This window comes from Tauraco erythrolophus, chromosome 7 (assembly GCF_009769465.1).
Source record: "Tauraco erythrolophus isolate bTauEry1 chromosome 7, bTauEry1.pri, whole genome shotgun sequence".
Classification (NCBI taxonomy): domain Eukaryota; kingdom Metazoa; phylum Chordata; class Aves; order Musophagiformes; family Musophagidae; genus Tauraco; species Tauraco erythrolophus.
Window position 1 is genome coordinate 311508 of NC_141471.1, and position 16298 is coordinate 327805.

Here is a 16298-nt window from a genome sequence, read left to right on the forward strand (position 1 = left end):
TACACGCCCTTGTCCAAAGCCCCTCTCCAGCTTTCCCGTAGCCCCTGGAAGATGCTGGAAGGTCTCCCCGGAGCCTTCTCTTCTCCAGGCTGAACAGCCCCGACTCTCTCAGCCTTAAATATAAAATAAACATCGGCATCTCTCGAGTTTAAAATGGATGCTGAAATTATCGTAATCATTACATAGATCAGGTGGGCTCCCTATTCTGTGATTTCTCAGAAAATCCCAAAAGCCACTGGTGGATGGAGGGAGGCCGCCTTCGAAGGGGTGGTTTGCAGCAGGTGCAGGAGCTTCCCTCTTTCCCTTTCTCTGCGGAGAGAGGTAAGAGCAAGGAGATGTCCAGCAGCAGAAGATGGGCTGAGGGACTTGTGCAGGGATGTTGTCTACGGCCATGACCTGCTCATCCCTGGAAATTCCTGCTGCAGGCTTGAGGTGACAAGTGTGGCAGGACTTAAAGAATGGGAATTTCTATGGATGGGTCTCCAAGGTACGCTGTATAGTACAGAGGTGTATAAAATGTCGTGCTTCAAGACCAAGGCCAGTGCTGGGTCAGCTCATATGGGGGTTAGAAAGACGCCTCAGACGGGTTCGTCGTTGGTACTGGATGACATGCAAGAATTTGACGTTGGACTAGTTGGATCATTGGTGGTGACTTATCCTTGTGCTTCAGTGTTCAGAGGCAGGGTCGTGCTTGTGATTATTTTGCATTTTGAACAGTATGGAACAGCAGTTTTACGCCTTCAGACACTGAGAATAGCCCGGGTGTCCCAGCCCCGGCGCTGCCGGAGCTCCAGCAGCCCCTGGAAACGCTCCGAGGTTCCAGACCCGCCTCGGGGACAGGCTGAAACACAAATTCAGGTGATGTTTCTTCCCTGGTCGGCACTCGATAGCCCTTCTAAGACGGCTTTGGTTAACCTTGGGCGTTGCCGGTGTTTTTGGTTTGGCTGGGAGGTGTGCTTGTCTGCCACGCTCTGGTTTGCCAGAGGCATTGACAGAAAATAGAGATTTTTGTTGGGTTTATGAACGTGCTTCTATTTTTGTCAATGAGAAGGGAAAAGCTAATGATTTTGTTAGATTTTTTTATATCCAGCATCAATTCTTTAGCACAGTATTACAGTCAGAGAACGTTCATTACTCTGAACAGCTGTCTGATTTCAGCTCATGCCGTGGTACGTGGACATGGCAAGTCGTTTAGGCTCTTCTGGAAGAACAAGTTCTGATTTAGGATTTCATTTAGGATTTCCCTTCCTGGATAAAAAAATAGAGTCTTTACAAATCAACCTGGCTTTACAAGACGCAGGCAAAGAGGACATCTGGTTTATTCCTCGATTCTTGATAACGAGTAGAAGCGTACACATTGCTTGAGTTGCGTTCGGTGCCAAATAGAATCATAGAATCATAGAATGGTTAGGGTTGGAAGGGACCTTCAAAGGTCATCTAGTCCAACCCCCCTGCAAGGAACAGGGATATCTCCAACTAGATCAGGTTGCTCAGGGCCTTGTCCAACCTGGCCTTGAACGTCTCCAGGGATGGAGCATCCACCACCTCTCTGGGCAACCTGTTCCAGTGTTCTACAACTCTCATGGTAAAAAATTTTTTCCTAATATCCAACCTGAACCTACCTCCCTCTATTTTAAAACCGTTACCCCTTGTCCTATCATAACTGGCCCTCCTGAACAGCCTCTCCCCATCTTTCCTGTAGGCCCCCTTGAGGTACTGGAAGACCGCTATAAGGTCACCCCGGAGCCTCCTCTTCTCCAGGCTGAAGAGCCCCAACTCTTTCAGCCTGTCCTCATAGGAAAGGTGCTCCAGCCCTCTTATCATCTTCGTGGCCCTCCTCTGGACCCTCTCCAACTGGTCCATGTCCTTCTTATGTTGGGGACTCCAGAACTGGACGCAGTACTCCAAGTGAGGTCTCACGAGGGCAGAGTAGAGGGGGAGAATCACCTCCCTTGACCTGCTGGCCACGCTCCTCTTGATGCAGCCCAGGACGCGGTTGGCCTTCTGGGCCGCAAGAGCACATAAAATAAAATGCTTAGCTGTATTTGGGTCAAGCAGGAGACACTTTATTTAGCCTATCTGGAGAGGAGAAAGCAGGTAAGGGTTGTATTTCTGCTTATGCTGAGATTTGTTATATTTGTAGGTACTTTTGTCTTAAGAGCCTTAAAGAAAAAGGCTTTCTTTGGTGGTGATTATGGTGAAGCAGCTCCTTCGGGATGGCGATGGATGAGCAAGGAGGAGCCGGGGCCTCTCTGCAGCGTTTGACACGGTCTGGTTTTGTTCCTGAGGTTGTTTACGTGTAAGAGGGAGAGTAAAGATAGTCATTGCCTTATTGCTTCATCTATTTCTCGTAATGGATTTTCGGTTGATGACTCTAATCCCTACGAGAATTACAGAGCTGTTTCACTGAATGGTGTTTCAGCTCAGCTTAGCCTGCCGGATACGCCGTGCTGGGGACATGGAAGATGAGTGCCTGGAAGCCTTCACAAGCACGTTTGAGTGCAGCTGCAAGTCCTCTTCCATTCTGAAGGATGTTACATGAGCCAGCCCGGGCCGGGGACCAGGGGCAAAGCAGGTGAAATACAGAGCCCACGACATGGGAGCAAACACCTTCCCAGGTGGGACAGGCAGGAGGTGAGAGGATTTAAGTGGGGTAGTCTCAAGTACCCACTGAGACGCCCATTTCACCAGTCGATAAAGGGGAGAAAGGAAAACAAGATGTAACATTCTTAAAAATCTTCCAGGTGCATAGTATAGAATTACTGTTGTCCTTTATCTCCACTTTAGCTTTTGCTTACCACAGCACCAGAAAATAGAAATACTCACTTTTGGCCTTTTAAGGTGAGCCTAAGATGTGTTATACTGGGGTCTTTGCCTGCTCCTTTTGACATGGAGAATGAATTTTTGGGAGTGCTTATGCTTGAATAAGTTGCTGCGTGATATTTGAGAAATGCACGCACGTGGGCTTCTATTCTGAGTTCCACGATTTCTAAACCAACACAGTAACATGGTTTAACTTCAAAAAGACACTCATGGGCATGCTTCTCTAAGTACTTTTTCCTAATTTTACTTCTCCAGGGAAGGAAACACGGAACAGTAAAGCTTTTCAGATTTAGTGCCTGTTTTTTTCACGCACAGGAACAGCTTTTGCAAGAGAGCTGTTCCAGCAGAACTGATGGCAGAGGGATCTGCAAGACTGGAGGTCTGTGTTTGCCGTCCTCTTGGGTCTCCTCGCCCGAGCTGTGACCCTGATGGGTTTGTTTCTGTCCTTGTAGAGCAGGAGCAATAATGCTACTGTTGTAAGGATTCTGTAGATGTCATAAGGAGGCTTTTGTGTGGCTTTCCTTCAGCAAACGGGGTTCGAGGAGTTCGGAAAAGAAGAGAGAACAAACTAGAAAAAATTATATCAATTTATAAATCTGTGATGCACCTGCATTCTGAATACAATGCATTAAATCTACATGTTGTCCTCCACCTCGAAAAGGTCGTAATAGAATTAGAAGTGTGATAAATAAAGGCATCACATTAGGGAAGTTCATGTGGGGAACAGCTGGAGAAAGCAGAACTCTTTAGCCTGGAAGAGAGAGGACTTGGAGAGGGAGGTGGTTGTGGTGACTGTCTGTAAAGTCATGAATGACAGGAGAAGACTGTTCAGTTTTTCCAGTATAAGAATATGGGTCATCAAGCGAAAATAGCAGTAGCAGATGAAGGCAAATGATGCTGGGTGACTTGTGAGCGATTTACAGTGAAGCTGTAAAACATCTTGTGCCAGGAATTTGTGAATTGTGATATTTTATTCTTTTTTTTTTTTTTTTACCACAAGACAAATATTGGAGGAGAAGCCCTAAGATGTGGAATTTCCATCCTTGGAGATGTTCAGAATATGGTTGGAAAAAAACCCCCGTGCAATCTGGTATAATTTGGATGGATGGTTGGGCTGAATGACCTCCAGACATCCCTTCCGACCTCCGTTGCTCTGCTGTTCCAATGTTCAATGAATACATGGGCTGAAAAGCTGTGGGACGAGCAGGTAGTCTCTAGGCTGCAAGTCACAGGATGGTGAGAGAGGGACTTTTTTTTTTTCAGAGGAGAGTGGGGTGTTTTTTCCCTCCTTACGGTTAGGAAAACTATATCTAGTTATTCATAGTTGGGACTTGGCTTCAAGAAGACACGTGATTAATTGCGTACAACGTGGGTGTCCTCTGCTATGTAGGTGTAATACAGAGTCATTTAGGACTGGAACAGAGCTCCGGAGGTTTCTGGTTTAACATCCAACTCAAAACCACGTGTAAGTAGATCAGGTGGCTCCAGGGCCATGCGTGTCCCTTCCAGGTCTGAATGTCTCCAAGGATGGCGATCCGCCATCACGTTGGGCTTCTTCCACTGTGTGACCTCCCTCACGTTGAAGGAGTTTTTCCTTGTGTTGGGAAATTACACTGCCCATGGCTGTAAGCAGCTGGGACCTGCTCTGAGTGATGAGTTGGACTGGTGACCTCCAAGGTCCCTTCCAACCCTTCATTGCTCTGTGATCCCGTGTCACTTGACCGCTTTGTTATGTCCGTGCAGGCGGATTGTTGGATTCTCACAGAAACCCTGTGCAATACCAATAATTGCATTTTGAGTAACAAGTTTGAGGTTAAAGTCATGAAGCTTTGTCTTCCCTTTCCATACGTGGGTTTGCAGCCCTCCTTTTTCCGTTTGGCCCACACAGCTCCAAGGAGCGGGGTGGCAGTTCGTGTCACCCTACCCTTCCTTACCGCGTTGCTCTGCTGCCTTCAAGCAGGAGCCTGAAGGTGACCATCTCCTCTGCTGCCCTTTCCTGTCGCCCAGCTGGTCTCTTTTCAAACAGCCTTCAGCAGCTTTTGCCCCCACCTGTCGCTGCTTTTGAGGAAGAACCCCCACAACATCTGCAGAACTCCGTCGGAACGCTGAGTTTGGCTTGTCTTGGTCCACGGTCTGTCTCAAAAGACGCCTGTGGTTTTCAGACAGCGGAGCTTAAAATCAATGAAACTCTGTCATCATCATTGTACCTTTTTTTAATTCATTTGGAGGGAGGTTCTGTACATCCTTGCGATACGAAGAGGAGAATGCTCCATTTTCTGACCTCCTTCTGGTGAGAGAACATCTCCTGGGAGGAAGGATAACCAGAGGAAAAGCTTTGACATCAGAATCCTGTGGTTTAGTGGGTGACAGTTTTCTGTGGGCACAGTGGAACGGGTTGAGTTTGAATGAGTAATTGCAAGAGGTGCTTGGAGGCCCCTTGGAAAGTCGTTCTGGAGCTGTGTAGGTGCTTGGAGGAAACTTTGGAGAGAGCCTCGCTGTCCAAACAGGGAAAGAAATAATAGACAGTCAGTTTGAACATCAACCTTGAGCCTCGGTGGGCAGCTTTGGTCTTTGATACGGTCGATAAGGCAGCTGTTCCACAGCCTGTTCTTGGGGGGGGCAGAAATAAGATATATATAATTTTTAAAACCATTGCATCATCTGCTGCAAAAGCTTTGTAACACGTTGCACTTCTGATGATCGCTCCCCTGCCGCTGGTGGCCACCAAGAGCTTGGCAGCGTGAAGAGGGTCAGGAGAAAATGTTTCTAGATCTTGTGTAAATAACTTGTTATGAGGCTGCTGATGCCTAAAACTCGGGATGAATCGCCTTTCAGGGGTCGAGCCTGCTCCGAAGGCTGCTGTGTCCTCACGGCTCCATGGGTGGCCCCGCACGCTTTATCTCCATCACAGTATTTAAACTTGGCTGTTGGGGGCAGGATTACAAATTTCCCCATTAGTGGGTTTTTATGTCTCCCCCTGCTAATAAGAGACAAAGACGTGACTTGTGTTATCTGTAATTTTTAAGATCTGTAAGGAGAGTATTGTTGACTTTTCTAACAAGGACCTGAACCTTACGGGTTTTTTTTGGAGTGTCAGTTTTGGCACAGATCTTATTTTTACCACGGAGTCCGAAAAATCACCGCTCCTTATTTGTTAGGAGTCTCGCTCCCTCCGACTTCAGTGTTATCTGAGCACCACGTGCTCCCGTGTGCTGGGTCCTTCATCCAGCAACGGCACAGACCTGCTTTCTGGTGACGGATTTATTTTAAAAACATGCCTTTTAACTTGTTGTTGGCTCTAGCATGCCTTTGCCAAACGTTTGCTGTGCCCAAGAGGTGGCTCGTACGCAGCTGACGGTGGGGATGGTGTGGATGGGCTGCTGGACATGGCCAGCACGAGGATCACAAGGCTTCAGCCAGCGAGAGGGATCAAACTATGGGGTGTGTTGTTGGTGGTTTTTTTCCGGTGAATTATAACATCGCCGAATTTGAGCCGATTTTTCCAGGAGAAGGCACTGGGCTGACAGCAGGCTGCATCTGCCAGCCTCGAGCTCCTCATCTGCTGCAGGAGAGCGAAACCTTGTCGAGGAGAACGTTGCCATTATCTTTGATATGCGGGATAGTTGCCTTGAATGTTTTTTCCAGACCTGGCCTGCTTTGTCTGAAATCACCCAGGGGCAGATCGGTACCGTAAAAACGGAGTATCCAAAGCGCAGTGTCCGTGTGGGAAGTGCTGGGCCACCCCGGAGGGTCCCTCCTCCCTGCAGCACGTCAGCGGTCCCGAGCACCCCTCCGTCTGCCGCTGGAGCGTGTCTGAAGGGCGCGTGGTATCGCTGTTCAGGGAGGCATAAGCACCACTTCTCAAGTTCGCTTTTTCGTGACTGAGGTCAGCAAAACCTCGAGCAGAATCCTGGAGTTTGTGGTTTGTGGGTTGGGTTGGTGTTGCAGAGTCATTTGTTTTCTCTGGTGCACTTAGATGTGAATAATTTCTTCCGGCGCCGCTCTTGGAAGCTGTGAAGCAGCGGTGCCGTGCGGTATGGTGAACTGACACACACAGGTCATAGAATAACAGAATCATGGAATGGTTTGGGTTGGGAGGGACCTCAAAGACCATCCAGTTCCAACCCCCTTGCCATGGGCAGGGACACCCTCCACTACACCAGGTTGCTCAAAGCCCCATCCAACCTGGCCTGGAACACTGCCAGGGATGGGGCAGCCACAGCTCCTCTGGGCAACCTGTGCCAGTGCCTCACCACCCTCAGAGGGAAAAATTTCTTCCTTAGATCTCATGGAAATCTCCCCTCTTTCAGTTCAAAGCCATCGCCCCATGTCCTGTCACTACACACCCTTGTCCAAAGTCCCTCTCCAGCTTTCCTGTAGCCCCTTTAGGCACTGGAAGGTGCTGGAAGGTCTCCCTGGACCCTCCTCTTCTCCAGGCTGAACAGCCCCAACTCTCCCAGCCTGTCTCCAGAGCAGAGGTGCTCCAGCCCTCCCATCATCTCCATGGCCTCCTCTGGCCCCGCTCCAGCAGCTCCATGTCCTTCTTGTTTGGTTTCCACCGTTAAACACGTACTCAGTGAGTAACGAGTGGTACACTGGGGTGGAGGGTGGACGTACAAAGCAGCTCAGCACCGCTCGGCATCGCGGTGAGCTGCAGCGGGGAGAAGGCACCTGATGGCAGGGTTACGCTGTCGAGTTCGTCGGTGGAGGATGCCAGATGGGAACGTCCTTCCCGCTCTCCTTCGAGCCCCCGTCCCCCTTTCCCCCAGGAGGAATTCAGCTCTGGGCGCTGACTCAGCTGAGCGGAATTTTCCCCATGAGCGAACACACGGGAGCAGGAGCTGCGGCGCTGCAGGAGGAGCCGTGCTCATCCCCACAAAATGTCTTTGAAACATCTTGCCGAGGTTTGTCGCCGTGCTTGGAGGACCAAGCAAACTGAAAAGTCTCTGAAATAATCCTTGCAGCTTAATGAACAGATTTGATTAAGGTTTGGCAGCTTTTCCTAATATTCCCTGTAACTGGGAAGCCTTCCCAGGCGGTTCTCGGCTCTGTAGAGGAGAGAGTGCCTCCGTAATTAAACGGTGAACGAAAGCGAAGGGCTGTTACCCAAATTGAGGCAGCACAAAACAAAACTATCCTCTGTAATCCCGTGGGATTGGGGGGGGGGGTGTGGACCCTCCTGTACCAGAGGTTAGGAGAGGTGGAACCTGGATAATGGTCCTGTGGCCCCTGAAATAGGAAAGTTCCCCACCCAGCTCTCCTGGGGAGTTGTCTATTGTTATTGTTGTTGTTATTAATTATATTATAAATATATAAACTATTATATTACATATTATTATTGTTTATTAATAATAATAAGAGATGCAAGTTGCTTAACCTGTATGTGTGCTGTCCTGCAGTGTGGCGCCATCAGCTTAGAATCATAGAATTATTTATTATAGAATCCCAAACTGGTTTGGGTTGGAAGGGACCTCACAGACCATCCAGTTCCAACCCCCCTGCCATGGGCAGGGACACCCTCCACTGCACCAGGTTGCCCAAAGCCCCATCCAGCCCGGCCTTGAACACTGCCAGGGATGGGGCAGCCACAACTTGGTGATGCCACATTTCTGGTTTACATTTTATAAAAAAAAATCCTGTGGGTTTTTTTTTTGTAGAACCTGAATGTGCTCTCTCATAATTTTGCGTGTTGCGGTTGTTCAGTCCCAAATTTCTTGTATAGGAGCCCACATTTGATTAAGTAACATGAAACAGCGTGAAATTCGTGTTGTCCTTAGTTCAGAGACATGGAAGCTGCTGGATTTTAAATCCTGAATTTTTGGAAGTTGAGTTTTTTTTGAGGCGCCGCGACGGGCTCCCTGACGAATTGCCGTTGCTGCGTGGGTGCCGTGATGCTCAAGCGAGAGGTTTAACGTTGCCGCTGAATTAGCTGCAGTGATAACGACAATAATAAGGGATGGAAAGTCACCTGGATGTCCGAGATGTTTGAGGCTGGTAGGATTCAAAATGAAGCAGAGAGCAGTGAATGGACAGAACGTTGTTGTTCAGAAACAGGAGCCGTCGACAACAATTGCTCTTTCTGGTGTTGCCGTGGATAAAACGGGCAAGTTAAATGAGGGAGAATATAAAGATTTATTGAAATGCAGCGGAGAAAACTAGTGCAGAGGAGCCAATATAGATCAGCTGCAAAAAAAAAAAGGGCTTTCTAGGTGAAGGTGAATGATTCTGAAGAATTTTGTGTTAAAAACGGTGTCCAGCCAGTGTGTTGTGGTCTTTGTTTTCCAAGTCTTTTTGCATGCGTGGGACGTTAAGCCCAGTGCTGCAAAACGCTCAGGATGACTTGGAAGGTAGATGGCTGGGAAGAGGCTAATGCAAAAAAGAAAAAAGGTTTCTCAGCTTGTCCTGGAGTCAGAAAAACGAGTAACAGCCACCAAACCATCCCGCCGTTGGGCATCCATTTTAATGTATTTGGCTTGTTTCAGCAGCGCCGTTCGTACCAGTCGAGCTCTCCCCTGAAACGCTCCCTTCAAGACCGACGAGCGAGGAGATACGGACTATAAATATTCCTTTGCCAAAGCTGTAGGAAACAACCTTTTTGCTGTTGGAATTGTTGCTGTTGTTATTGCTGTTGTCTGGTGGGCCCTTCGCGTGCGCCGCAGCGTCGCAAGCTGTTGCGTTGTTACGGAAAGGAACATCCAACACCAGTAAGGCTTTATTTTAGTCCCCAGGTGACGAGGGAAAAAAGCATAAATTTGCGAGGGGTTCTTTGCACCGTGTCCTTCACAAAATTCAAATGCCACACGGAAGACAGCTCGTGGCAGTGCAGTTGTCCAGCAACACCGCTGAGAATTAGCGATTTCAAAGCTATTTATAGGCAAATCGCCTCTTGCACGTCTCGTGGCGCAAAGCAGCCTGGCAGTTCTGTAGCATTTATGTGATTTAGGGGGAAAATTTGGTGAAGCCGCTGCGAAATTAGTGGTTCGTTACATTATTTGCTTCGGAGGGCAGTAGTTATCCTTCTGCTGGTGGCTGGATGATGCGTTGGAGGAGACGAGGGACGTGGTTGTGGCTGCGGTGCTGCTGGTGGGAGAAGGGCCTGAACTGGGTGCTCCCTGCTCAGCGGGGATATTATCTGTCCCATAGTGACAGGGACAGATTAAAAACAGTGTCCTACTTCGTGATAACCCATAGTATAAAACCTGAAAGAGGTCAGAACTTCACCATTAACATTCCAGTAATTTATTTTGGTAGCGTGGAAGATGGGAAGCTTTGCTATTCTGATTAAACCAGAGGTTTCCTTCGTCTCCTGTCTGTCTGTTCCCACTGGAACAGTATAAGAATTTGGATGCTGATGGCATCTGGATCAACCTGTCCTGTTACAGGGAAAAATCTTTCTTCCTATTGGTGTTCTGATTTGGGGGAAATTTTCCAGAAACAGCCAACCTGCAACTCTCAGTTCTTTCTCCTCCTGCTACTGTGCTGAATAGTAGTAAACTGAAAAAAAAAAAATAATCTAGATCTTAAAAAAAAAAAATCACCTCAAACTTAAGAAGTCTCCCTCCCTTTTTTCCTCCCCAGTAAAACCAGAAGAGACCAAACCAGCTGAAGCTGTGACGGGGAACGATATCACAGCACCTCCCAACAAAGAGCTTCCTCCCAGCCCCGAGAAGAAGACGAAGGTACGTGTCGTTCCACGTTCGGCGCCGTCGCTTCCCCGGTTTTTATTTGCCGGCTTTTCCGCTTCCTCAGCTGGGGCCACCCAGGTTCTGTTCTCTGAGCTGTGAACCGTGTTGCTGGAACAAAGACGTCCGGTTGCGAAGCTGCAAACGAACAGCTCGCCCTGGAGCAAATGTGCCTGAAAGTGGGTTTTAATAAATCTGTCCTAAGCTTTATTTGAATTAATTCTCTGGTTGGTATCGGTGCTGTAGAAGTCGTAAACACGTATGATTACACTTCTGCTACGCTGGTGCTCTCCCAGTTGCTTGCAACACGTTAATTTGCATTACAGTCAGCGTTCGGCGGTCCTGCTCAGGGTCTGCTCTTCGCTGATTTTAGGGCCGTGTGTGAAACACGAGCGATGCCCGCGTGCAGCGTCCAGCAAAACCCAACGCCGAACTCGTAGAGCAGTGGTAGGGGCGGGGGGCTCCTGGTCCCCCCGAGGCGGCGGACACGTGGCCACTAGAGTCGATGGGATGAGGATTTAGAGCTTGCAATCCGCTGCGTGCATGTAATTGGAAAGCAAAGTCCCGTGTATTGCGCGCGGGACTGGACGCCAGGAGCACCCAGTTCCTAATCCCAGCTTGACCAGCGATTCCTTCTGGTGCTTTAGATGTCGCTGGAGTAAATCCCGTTCGCTTTGAATTGAATGGCAGAACTCCCCTGGGCTCGGAGGCGGCCCCCTTCCCCCTTCTGCTGCTCTTTGTCACGCTCAGAAAACAGAAAGCTGATTTTTTTGTTGCCGTTGTTTCATTTCAAATATCATTTTTACGTTCTCGCAGCCCGGTGTTTTGGTTTACAATGCGCTGTTTTTCTTTTTCGTTGTCGTTGTTGTTTTTTTTGTTGTCGTTTTCGTTTTTATACTGGATTTTGCTTTTTGAAAAACCGTAAAGCCTGCCGCGGCCACGTCGTCTGCCAAGCCTGCCGCAGCGAAAGCCAGGCCCCTGCCCGCCACCAGCCCCAAACGGCCAGCCTCCGCCACGCCTGGCCCCAACAAAAAACCCACCAGCCCCACTGCAGGTCCCACTGCAGCCACCACTACTAAACGCCCGGCCACCAGTACTACACGTCCCTCCACCTTAACTCCAAAAGAGGCTAAGCCAAAGGTAAGAACCTACTTGCTTCTGTGTGGGAGCTCCGAGGACTTCTTTACGTGTTGACTTACCAGCTGTCCTGCCCGACAGTCAAAACGTGATTCTGGTGCTACTCACGGGAGGACAAGATCAGGAATGTGGTTCGCTGCGTTGTGAGAGCTGCACACTTACTAGTAGCAGCTTCCACTAACCCACTTACGGCGCCGAGTCCCGAGCGTTTGATTGCGTCGTCACGGAGGAGAAAATTAAACTCGATCATATTAGAATCATAGAATCATGGAATGGTTTGGGTTGGAAGGGACCTCAAAGATCATCCAGTTCCAAGCCCCCTGCCATGGGCAGGGACACCCTCCACTACACCAGGTTGCCCAAAGCCCCATCCAACCTGGCCTGGAACACTGACAGGGATGGGGCAGCCACAGCTTCTCTGGGCAACCTGTGCCAGTGCCTCACCACCCTCAATGTAAAGAATTTCTTGCTTATATCTAACCTAAATCTCCCCTCTTTCAGTTTAAATCTGTTGCCCCTTGTCCTATCACTACACACCCTTGTAAAAAGCCCCTCTCCAGCTTTCCTGTAGCCCCTTTAAGTACTGGAAAGCTGCAATAAGATCACCCCCGAGCCTTCTCTTCTCCAGGCTGAACAGCCCCGACTCTCTCAGCCTGTCTTCATAGCAGAGGTGCTCCAGCCCTCTGATCATCTTAATGGCCTCCTCTGGACTCGTTCCAGTAGCTCCATGTCCTTCTTGTGCTGGGGACTCCAGAGCTGAACACAGTATTCCAGGTGAGGTCTCAGGAGAGCAGAGCAGAGGGGCAGAATCCCCTCCCTCGCCCTGCTGCCCACGCTGCTCTGGGTGCAGCCCAGGACACGGTTGGCTTTCTGGGCTGCCAGCGCACGGTGCCGGCTCATGTTGAGCTTCTCATCACCCAACACCCCCAAGTCCTTCTCCTCAGGGCTGCTCTCCATCCATTCTCCACCCAGCCTGTACTTGTACTTGGGATTGCCCCAACCCATGCGATATTTTTATTTTTTTTTGCAACCCATGCGATTACCGCGATTTTCCTTGCGAACCGTCACGGAGTGCACAAGATCATTCTTTGTTTCTTTCCGTTGCTGAAGGAGGAAGGCTTTTTAAATATAGATACACTAGAAACGTAGGATAATTCTTCAGTCCAGACAAGAGCGTGGGAAAACTGAACGGAGAGCTTCGATATTAATATCGAGCGGAAAAAAATCCGTTTGAACGGTTCAGTATTTCCCACTGATTGTCTCTTCGTGACGTCTGGTCATTATAAAAACTGTACAAAGATAACTGATCATACAGGTACGTGCTTAGGAAATACTGGAAATCTGTGATTCTCCAGTAAGAGGAGATTTGTGGACAGTGTTTAGTGTTGCACCTTAACGCAGAAGGAGAGTATCACACCTAATGTTGAGAGTGTGCCTTGAATTTTCCCTTTCTTAACTTATTGCAGAGTAGAAGAATTCAAATTTGGAAGAGAATGTTAAATTCTGTTTCAGAAGCTTCCCACTGATGTTTAATAGTGTTTCTTCTACACACTTAAGCTTAAATAACTGCGTTTGAGTGTCTTTTAAAACTAACTAAACAAAAATAACAGAGCATGAAAGCACAGGCGTCAGTCTATCCTTGTTCTGTGAACGGGTGTCTTCAGTTTTGTCTATGTCTTTCTTTGATTCTGAATCCCTTTTTGATGAAATCAAAATCTCATTTGTTTCCACACCTTAACTCAGTATTTTAATACTTAAAGAGATTGGTCTGTGTACAAACAAGGGACTTAAATGAAATAGTTTTCCAAGTGAGGAGCGAACCACGGACACCTAATTCTTACGCCCACACTGTTTTGATAAATGCCTTCTTAGCTTAGGAAGCACTTCTGCTCATTTTGTTCAGAAATCAAAACCTCATTCACATCTGGAAATGGCCTCCCCAGGTTAATGCAGAAACAAATCTGGATGAATTCTGATATTCAGCCGGGTCTGTGCTCTGTGTCCTGCGCTGAACGTAGCCGGTCGCTTCTGCATGCCCTGATTATGATTTTTAATCTTCTGCATTAGAATGTTTCAGCGGTGCCTGGCTTACGTGTTTAAGAATTTAAACTATTTCCATTTATTTCAGGCTTTTTGTTGTCACACACTTTGAAGAGACTGTCAGTGGAACGCTGGCTTTAACGGCGCCTGTTGGTTTTCAGGTCGCAGACGCGAAGGCCGCGGATAAGCGGAGCTCACTCTCCAAGACTGCATCATCTACCACTCCCAGACCTGCTGTCAGGAGCACCCCTGCTACTCCTAAGACAACGGCAGCATCGCCGGTCGCTGCAGCTGCTGGCGTGAAAAATACTGCTACTTCTCCACCGAAGAGGCCGACATGTAAGTAAAGTATTCCCTTGGGTTTTTTTCCCAGATCAATCTCTCTAACCAGCTGCCAGTTTCTCTGTGAGTAGCACCGTTGGTTCACCCTATGATGTCTTTCTCATGTATTCCAGTACGCTAACTGCTTTTTTTTTTGGGTCATCCTGTGGCCCCATCAGTTTACTAAAATTTAGTCTCCTGGTAAACGAGCTTGTGGTCTTTGGGTTCAAAAGAAGGAAAAAACTCAAAACCTTGACATGCAGTCGCTTAGGAGAAGCCACAGCTGCTGTTAACCAGTGCTTCTAAGAAGTGTGAACTGGCCAACCCATCAGGCAAGAGGTGACTTGAAGCTTAGCGATAGCTGCAGTATCAGCCCTTTTAATACAACACAAGACCAGACCCTGCGCCGAGGCACAGAGACTGTAGGTCAGACTTTTTTCTCTCCAGGGCTTCCTCTTTCCAAAACCAAACCTGAATGACCTCCAAGGCCAACTGGGATTGATTCAGGGTTGATGCAATTACTGGACGTGCTTGATTTAAGAAAAAGGATGTTATTACCTCTGTATTTTGCCATAGTAACAGTTAGAATAAACACTAAAACCAATTTAAAACTTGGGAAGAGGGAATCTCCAGAAGAGGACTTAAAGCGCTCAGACTAGTGCATCTGAAAAACAAAAAAAGTTGAACAGAAGTGGAGGTTTTTTACTAGTGCAGGAAGAATTTGGAGTTGAAATCACATCAGCTTCATCAGAAAACTGTACCCCACTCCTACTGTTGCCGAAGAGGGAACTTCCCATGAGTTTAACGCAGTCGGCATGAAACACGAGCAGCGTATTAGCATCTTGGAAACACCGTTTTCACTCCTCCTAACGGAGCCCGAGAGGTTTAACGTCAGATAAAAATGCAGTTAAATGTTCTCAAGTCTTTCCAAATGACAAGACCTCATTGGCAAAACATGCCAATAAATGTGTAACACTAATAATACGTGTTAGTTGCTTTGTTCTAGGAGTCCCACAGCATGAAGTCATAACTCGTCTTTCCCAAAAGAATCGTAGTGTTTTGACCGTGTTGAAATGTGTTAGGTTAGGGGAAAATACAGTCGATCCTCTGAAGAGGGAGCGTTGCATTTTCCAAGAGCCGTGTATCTTAACGGATCCTGTGGACATCCCTGTAAAATGCACTTTGTGTGGTCTGTCAGGCAAACTGCAGCCCAGAATGCTTCATACGTTTTAATGAGTTTAATTTCCCCTTCCAAAATTGAGGCGCAAACAAAGAAGCGTTTTCTGGTGACATTTGAAAAGAGATGGAGTCAGTGATGCAGAGATGCAGGAAGGTTGTTCCAAGTGGCAAGATGTACAGAGGAAGAGGCTTCTGCACCGGCGAGGGTGGTGGGACGTTGCCAAAGTACAGTGAGAACTGGGTGGGCGAGGGAGAGATGAGGTCAGCTGGAGAAACTCCATCAGGAGTGAAAGCTGGTTTGTCTCCATCTGGAAACGCACAGAGGAGTCGTGAATGGTGAAAGGAGGGAATCCTCTTCTGGAAAAGGAGAAAGCAAGGGTGTGAGAGGGGATGGACAGCGTCGTGGGGCCTGAACGAGGCAAACACTGACAATTCAGTTTAGATAGAGCATGTGCAGCTTCAACTGGATCCATAGATGCAGGTGATGGAGACCTGGACCTCTTCTCATCACAATTTAGTTTCTTGTTACACAGTGTTGAGACATTGTTCAAGTGTTCAAGGCCAGGTTGGATGGGGCTTTGAGCATCCTGGTGTAGTGGAGGGTGTCCCTGCCCATGGCAGGGGGGTTGGAACTGGATGGTCTGTGAGGTCCCTTCCTCTGATCTGTTCTGTCCATACAGTTTTCACAATTAATGTCGTGGTCTCAAGGAATGAGATTGGGTTGGTTTGGCAGGACCTTTTTTTGAACTGTTGGTATTAATTATATATTTGTCCTTTGAGCCTTATTAAATTATCCGAATGTGTTTCATCTCATTAGCTAGTATCTTATCGGTCGTGCTTAATTGAATCATAGAATCCCAGACTGGTTTGGGTTGGAAGGGACCTCAAAGACCATCCAGTTCCAACCCCCCTGCCATGGGCAGGGACACCCTCCACTGCACCAGGTTGCCCAAAGCCTCATCCAACCTGGCCTTGGACACTGCCAGGGATGGGGCAGGAATGCTTTTAGCAAAGCCCAGATGGAATGATCCAGACTAACTTGCCTTATAGTTAGCTGCCTCTGGCTTGCTCTTTTCTACGTTGATATTCCATAAAATACCCTGCCAGCTACTTGAG

At 48.1% G+C, this 16298-nt stretch overlaps 1 protein-coding gene across 1 annotated transcript in view; it reads left to right on the top strand.

Annotated features, from left to right (window-relative positions):
• The window catches only part of MAP4 (microtubule associated protein 4), a 133878-nt gene that overhangs the window by 99844 nt on the left and 17736 nt on the right, over positions 1-16298 (top strand). Inside the window, exons 13-15 of the mRNA XM_086614822.1 lie at positions 10402-10502; positions 11433-11645; positions 13844-14021. Coding sequence (XP_086470948.1) covers positions 10402-10502; positions 11433-11645; positions 13844-14021 — 492 coding nt within the window. The remainder of the gene's footprint in view (positions 1-10401; positions 10503-11432; positions 11646-13843; positions 14022-16298) is intronic.